Here is a 7,698-nt window from a genome sequence, read left to right as displayed (position 1 = left end):
GATGACCCTGTAAGATTCACAAAGACAACATATACTGAAGTCAATTGCCCCGACACCATACCGAGGGTCAGAAATCCCGTAGTAAGAGGAGGAGGATAACTAGAGAGTGTGATGATTGTAGAGGGCTATTTGAATTCCAACGTCTCCTGTAATGGCCGTGCAAGTCATTTTTCCACTATCTGAAGGGGAACCCAGAACGCTGACATGAGTGTGGATTGATTTAATGTCTGGGATGAGCCAATTTTGTGCCAATGTTGTGGTCTCTTTTCAGATGTTCATGCATGTTTTGCTCAGGTAGATGAGCACTTCAGTTTTAATATATGGCACTCTTCTCTTTTTGCTGTTATAGTATTTTTCTGCTATCCATTATCAGTACAAATTACACACTGCTTAGTGGCTTCTTGCACCATTGTAGTGACATAAAAATGACTAAGAGCCCTACATTTACTGTGATTGATTTTATACGTTCATCCCAAGCCGTTATACAGTGCGGGATTAGCGCTCCTGTGACCCCGGAGAGAAGATACAAGACTTGCTTCTATAGGACCTAATGATCGCAGACTAGGCATAGTACCCAGGTCAGATCTCCAGTGAGGTGCCTCTGTAGTGGGCTATTTTACCCTGTAACTGGGACACCTAGAAATGCAATGGGAAAATGCTTGAAAAAGGGAAGAAATGATCCCCAGAGATCTTTAATGATCTCTTGGGGGACAAATTGTGTGAAAACCTGGAGAAAAATGGAAGAGGGAAGAGAGTTTATACAGTATGTATAGTCATGGCCAAAAGTGTTGGCACCCTTGAAATTGCCCCAGAAAATGAAGTATTTTTCCCAGAAAAGCATTGCAATTACAATGTTTGCTATACACGTTTATTCCTTTGTGTATTTTGGAAAAACACAAAACAAAACAGAGAAAAAAAATGACATAATTTCACACAAAACACCAAAAATGGCTTGGACAAAATTGTTGGCACCTTTCCAAAATTGTGGGAAAACAACTTTGTTTCAAGCATGTGATGGTCGTTCAAACTCACCTGTGGCAAGTAACAGGAGTGGGCAATATGAAAATTGTGATGATTCAGCATCTGTCCACTTGTGTGGGGTATGTAGTGTTCTTAATTAGGCCAGACATTTGGTTCCTTTGTATGTTAAATCAAGAGACATTTGCAATTGTCTCATGTCAGACTGTTTGGAGCTCTTTAATCTGTTAAATGTGGATTGTCTGTTAAATACAGATTGCATCAGTCCGTTTGACTGCATAATTCAGAGGAAAATTATGTAGTCAGATTGAACTAGCGACCAATGAGAGAGCAGCCATCTCCACCCAATCCTGTAAGACCCAACACCCTGAATTGAAAACTGAGCGTTCTAAAATGGCCTTGCTACTATCGCCAGTGGGATATTCTATAGGATTTTAGCCTAGGAGCTAAGGTTCCAGCTGAAGGATCACATAACTTCTTCACTGCTCAATGCTGAGCTCACAAATTCGCTTGAAGAACCCAGGTTGGCACAATTCGGTCACCTGGCTACATACCTTGTTGTGCTTGGTCAGCTTACTAAGCATGCCGCGCTCTCCTCTCAGTGGATGTCCGCCAAAAGTGTGAGATTCTGGCTGGGATGGTTGGCCCTGGAAGCCTCAAAGTCATAAAGTTTCTAATCCATTCGGGGCCAGTGGAAGGATGAGACTCTGTTGCTTGTATCATCTTGTGTTTTTGCTGGGAATGTATGATATGCTTTTGCCTGTTGGTGAACCAATAAAACCTTGCCAATATGTGGTTCCCCCACCCTGTGTTGTCCGAGTAATGTTCTGGCCACGGTGGTGAATGCGAGTGTGCAGCGGGGTGAGCCCTGGTTTGTGCGGTCTTTCTGAAGACAGCCAAGCCAGTGGACGAGAGCACCGACTGACCCTCGTGTCTCCACAAAAATCACACTGAAACCAGATAAAAAGAGAATACTATTATTATTATTATTTATTATTATAGCGCCATCAATTCCATGGCGCTTTACATACAATACGTTGAATCCATCTTTGCATTGTATGTCTGTGTGTGCCACACTAAGCATGGAAAATAGAAAGAGAAGAAGAGAACTGTCCGAGGACTTGACAACCAAAATTGTTGAAAAATATCAATTATGTCAAGGTTACAAGTCCATCTCTAGAGATCTTGATGTCCCTTTGTCCATGCTGTGTAACATAATCAAGATGTTTTCAACCCTTGTCACTGTAGCTAAAGGTTGCAACGTAGGGTGGAAGAGTGCTAGAGTGCTCCAAAATTTCAAGTGAGAGGTGTAAGAAGATTGTTGGTGGTTAGAGGAAGTGATTGATTGCAGTTATTCATTCTAAAGGGTGTGCAACCAAATATTACGTTGTGGGTGTCCGACCCATTATTGGAGTTTTGTGTGTAATTATGTCCAATCTGCCTTTTTCTTTCTTTTGTGCTGTTCCAATACACACAAAGGAAATAAACAAGTGTATAACGAAAGGGGTGCAACCAACAAATTTCGGGGAGAAATACTTCATTGTGTGGAAAAATTTCAAGGGTGCCAACACATTCCGCCATAACGGTGTACATTATATATATATATATATATATATATATATATTTTTTTTTTATTGCACGCATATCCACACACCTGGAAAAACCTGGGGTGTTCTTTTGATATATTATTTGGTGTGGAACATGGACATTAAAAAATCTAAACTAAACAGCGTAAAAAAATAAAACACGTTGTGCCACATAAATGAACGCCTCAGCCATAGTCATCCAGTTGCTGAAGAGTGGAGACTGAGAGGCTAAAATGAAATGAAAAAGCCGGACTATGGTGTGTGGTGCAGTCTCTGTGCACAGAGATCTCAGATCTGTTCTATGTTTTTAAGTCTTTTGTTTATGTTGTCAATAAAGATTGAGTTTTTTTATTTAAAAAAAAAAGAAAAAAAAAAGGGGGAATACAATAACAAAATCCATCCTGAAGAGGGCGCCTGGGAGCCACAGAAGACAACGGCGGCTTGGAAGAGGCAAAATTGTGCAATGTTTAGAGCGGAGTGAGGACAGAGAGCGCATGCGTGTAGTGGATTGTATCCTCCGTGAGAAAGACCGAGCGCGCCAGGGTCTTGTATCGTGTCCGCGGTGTGGTGGTTTCGGCTGCAGGACAGATAACGTGTACAGGGATGGTCGGGGGCGGCCTTTCCTCTCAACACGGCCTGTGAGAGACATGCTGCCCGGGGCCCCGGACCCCCCGGGGTGGAGGAGGAGATGGGGGAGGCAGCCGGGCCCCGGGCTGTGGTGTCCGTCCCTGCTGTTGCTGCTACTTGCTGTTTTCCTTGGAGTCAGTGAGGCTCAGTCTGGGCCCGGGAGCGGCGGAGAGGCCGGGCTGAACGTGTACATGAGCGAGGAGGAGGTGCGGCGGCTGATCGGTGAGTGCGGCTGGGGGAAGGGAGAACCGGGGCCGGGAACAAGGGGGGAAGCTGGAGCTGGTACCGGGGGGAGGGAGGAGGAGGAGGGGAGCTAGGTCCGGGGGAGAGAATCCGGATCATGGAGGGGAACCGGAGCTGGGACCGGGGGAGGGAGTCCTGATCATGGAGGGGAACCGGAGCTAGGACCGGGGGAGAGAATCCGGATCATGGAGGGGAACCGGAGCTGGGACCGGGGGAGGGAGTCCGGATCATGGAGGGGAACCGGAGCTGGGACCGGGGGAGGGAGTCCGGATCATGGAGGGGAACCGGAGCTGGACCGGGGGAGGGAGTCCGGATCATGGAGGGGAACCGGAGCTGGGACCGGGGGAGGAGTCCGGATCATGGAGGGGAACCGGAGCTGGGACGGGGGAGGGAGTCCGGATCATGGAGGGGAACCGGAGCTGGGACCGGGGGAGGGAGTCCGGATCATGGAGGGGAACCGGAGCTGGGACCGGGGGAGGGAGTCCGGATCATGGAGGGGAACCGGAGCTGGGACCGGGGGAGGGAGTCCGGATCATGGAGGGGAACCGGAGCTGGGACCGGGGGAGGGAGTCCGGATCATGGAGGGGAACCGGAGCTGGGACCGGGGGAGGGAGTCCGGATCATGGAGGGGAACCGGAGCTGGGACCGGGGGAGGGAGTCCGGATCATGGAGGGGAACCGGAGCTGGGACCGGGGGAGGGAGTCCGGATCATGGAGGGGAACCGGAGCTGGGACCGGGGGAGGGAGTCCGGATCATGGAGGGGAACCGGAGCTGGGACCGGGGGAGGGAGTCCGGATCATGGAGGGGAACCGGAGCTGGGACCGGGGGAGGGAGTCCGGATCATGGAGGGGAACCGGAGCTGGGACCGGGGGAGGGAGTCCGGATCATGGAGGGGAACCGGAGCTGGGACCGGGGGAGGGAGTCCGGATCATGGAGGGGAACCGGAGCTGGGACCGGGGGAGGGAGTCCGGATCATGGAGGGGAACCGGAGCTGGGACCGGGGGAGGGAGTCCGGATCATGGAGGGGAACCGGAGCTGGGACCGGGGGAGGGAGTCCGGATCATGGAGGGGAACCGGAGCTGGGACCGGGGGAGGGAGTCCGGATCATGGAGGGGAACCGGAACTGGGACCGGGGGAGGGAGTCCGGATCATGGAGGGGAGCCGGAGCTGGGACCGGGGGAGGGAGTCCGGATCATGGAGGGGAGCCGGAGCTGGGACCGGGGGAGGGAGTCCGGATCATGGAGGGGAGCTGGGACCGGGGGAGGGAGTCCGGATCATGGAGGGGAGCTGGGACCGGGGGAGGGAGTCCTGATCATGGAGGGGAACCGGAGCTGGGACCGGGGGAGAGAATCCGGATCATGGAGGGGAACCGGAGCTGGGACCGGGGGAGGGAGTCCGGATCATGGAGGGGAACCGGAGCTGGGACCGGGGGAGGGAGTCCGGATCATGGAGGGGAACCGGAGCTGGGACCGGGGGAGGGAGTCCGGATCATGGAGGGGAACCGGAGCTGGGACCGGGGGAGGGAGTCCGGATCATGGAGGGGAACCGGAGCTGGGACCGGGGGAGGGAGTCCGGATCATGGAGGGGAACCGGAGCTGGGACCGGGGGAGGGAGTCCGGATCATGGAGGGGAACCGGAGCTGGGACCGGGGGAGGGAGTCCGGATCATGGAGGGGAACCGGAGCTGGGACCGGGGGAGGGAGTCCGGATCATGGAGGGGAACCGGAGCTGGGACCGGGGGAGGGAGTCCGGATCATGGAGGGGAACCGGAGCTGGGACCGGGGGAGGGAGTCCGGATCATGGAGGGGAACCGGAGCTGGGACCGGGGGAGGGAGTCCGGATCATGGAGGGGAACCGGAGCTGGGACCGGGGGAGGGAGTCCGGATCATGGAGGGGAACCGGAGCTGGGACCGGGGGAGGGAGTCCGGATCATGGAGGGGAACCGGAGCTGGGACCGGGGGAGGGAGTCCGGATCATGGAGGGGAACCGGAGCTGGGACCGGGGGAAGGATCAGGAAGAAGGAGACCGGGGAAGAAAGAACTGAGGGGTGGGAAGCTGGAAACGGGGGAAATTTGGGAGGGAGTTTGGAGGGGGGGTAGGGGAGGAGCTAGGACTGGGGGATGGTCTGGACCGGAGGGGGAAACTAGGGGAGCCGGGACCGTGAGAATTGGACACTGTGGGTGAGTAGCTGGGACCGTTAGAAGGGGACACTGTGGGGGAGCAGCCGGGAAATGGGGGGGGGGGGGGGGTTAGGGGAGCCGAAGCTGGGTCCAGCGGTGGGAGCCGGGATCTTGAAGAGAAGGGTGGAGCTGAAACTAAGGGGAGGAGGGGGGGCGGCGAGTGTGTTTTTTGGGACTGGCGGAGGGGGAAGTTGAAGAAAGCTGGGATTGGGAGGAAGGGGGTGGAGCCTGGACTGGTGGAGGGGGAAAATGGAGGGCAGCCGGGATCGGGAAAGAAGGGGGTGGAGCTGAAACCGTGGCAGGCAGCAGGGAGCCTGCACCGGGAGGAAGTTGGGAACTGGGATTGGGAAATGGGGGATACTGGAGGGACCACTGGAACCCAGGGAGAGCCAGAACTCAGGAAGAGAAGCAAATCGGGGGGAAAGGTGGAAACGGCACAGGGGGGAGGCTGTGCGTGGGTAACCAGGGCGGGGGGAGGTACTGGGACCGAGGTGAAGTGGTGCGGATCATGGGGCGAGGGTGAGCTTGAGCTGGGGGGAGCCATGATCGGGCAGCCAATGTCCAGGCAGAGCCTGGTTACTTAGAGGGCACAGTATACATTGCCATAGTCCTGGGGCAGAGCCTGAATAGGCCTCAGTATTCACTGGTGGCAGAGCTTGTCAAACGGGGCGCACTGGTTTTACGGCCATTGTCCTTACACACAGATGGTAAAGAGCGTGACTGGCTTTGTCCTTTTATCATGTAGAGTTGAAACCAGAAGTTTACATACATTACCTCAACAGACACATCTGCATGTTTTTGTCACTGTCTGACATGAAATCAGAATAAACTTCCCGTTTTAGGTCAATTAAGATCCAAAATTATTGATATTTCCCAAATGCCAGAATAATGAGAGAGAATGTTTTAAGGCATTTTTATTACTTTCTGCAGTCAAAAGTTTACATACACTAAAGGCCCCGTCACACAGAGAGATAAATCTTTGGCAGATCTGTGGTTGCAGTAAAATCATGGACATATTGTTCCATTTGTACACAGCCACAAACCTGGCACTGATTGTCCACAATTTCACTGCTGCCACAGTTTATCTCTGTGTGTGACAGGGCATTATGAGTACTATGCTTTTAAACAATATAGGACAGCCCATATGATGATGTCATGGCTTTGGAAGCTTCTGATAGGTTTATTGACAACATCTGAGTTAACTGGAGACACACCTGTGGATGTATTTTAATGCACACCTGAAACACACTGCTTCTCTGTGTAGCATCATGGGAAAGTCAAAAGAAATCAGCCAAGATCTCAGGAAGAAAATTGTGGACTTGCACAAGTCTGGTTCATCCTCGGGTGAAAATTCCAGATACCTGAAGGTGCCTCGTTAATCTACACAAACAATTATATGCAAGATGGGAGTGTCCAGCCATCATACCACTCAGGAAGCAGATGGATTCTATGATAAGAAGACGTGCTTTGGTCAGATATGTGCATATTAACCCAAGAACAAAAGCAAAAGACCTTGTGAAGATGCTGGCGGAAGCTGGTAAGATTGTGTCATTATCCGCAGTGAAACAAGTACTGTATCAACATGGGCTGAAAGGCCACTCTGTTAGGAAGAAGCCATTACTCCAAAAGAAACATAAGAAAAGCCAGATTAATGTTTGCAAATGGACTCAGGAACAAAGACCTTAGATTTTGGAGCCATGTCCTGTGAAACTAAAATTGAACTGTTTGGCCATAATGACCATTTACATTTGGAGGGAAAAAAAGAGAAGCTTTGAAGCCTAAGAACACCATCCCAACTAAAACACAGGGGTGGCAGTATCATGTTGTGGGGTTGTTTTGTTGCAGGAGGGACTGGTGCACTTCACAAAATAGATGTCATCATGAGGGAAGAATGTGGCATTACTGAAGCAACATCTCAAGACATCAGCCAGGAACTTAAACCTTGGGCTGAAATGGGTTTTCCAAATGGACAATGACCCGAAGCATACTGGCAAACTGGTTACAAAGTGGCTTAAGGATAACAGTCAATGTCTTGGAGTGGCCATCACAACTCACAACTCAATCCTATTGAAAATTTCTGGGCAA

The 7,698-nt window shown here is 52.0% G+C and overlaps 1 protein-coding gene across 3 annotated transcripts in view; it reads left to right on the top strand.

The window, feature by feature from the left end:
- The first annotated feature begins 3,052 nt into the window (after positions 1-3,052).
- The window catches only part of RYK (receptor like tyrosine kinase), a 172,133-nt gene continuing 167,487 nt past the window's right edge, over positions 3,053-7,698 (top strand). For all 3 annotated transcript variants that reach the window (XM_075341003.1, XM_075341001.1, XM_075341002.1), the window contains exon 1: positions 3,053-3,413. In XM_075341003.1, the coding sequence (XP_075197118.1) occupies positions 3,059-3,413 (355 nt within the window). In that variant the 5' untranslated portion in view covers positions 3,053-3,058. The remainder of the gene's footprint in view (positions 3,414-7,698) is intronic.

Source organism: Anomaloglossus baeobatrachus, chromosome 3 (assembly GCF_048569485.1).
Source record: "Anomaloglossus baeobatrachus isolate aAnoBae1 chromosome 3, aAnoBae1.hap1, whole genome shotgun sequence".
NCBI classification, from domain to species: domain Eukaryota; kingdom Metazoa; phylum Chordata; class Amphibia; order Anura; family Aromobatidae; genus Anomaloglossus; species Anomaloglossus baeobatrachus.
This window is presented reverse-complemented; position numbering and strand designations above follow the sequence as displayed.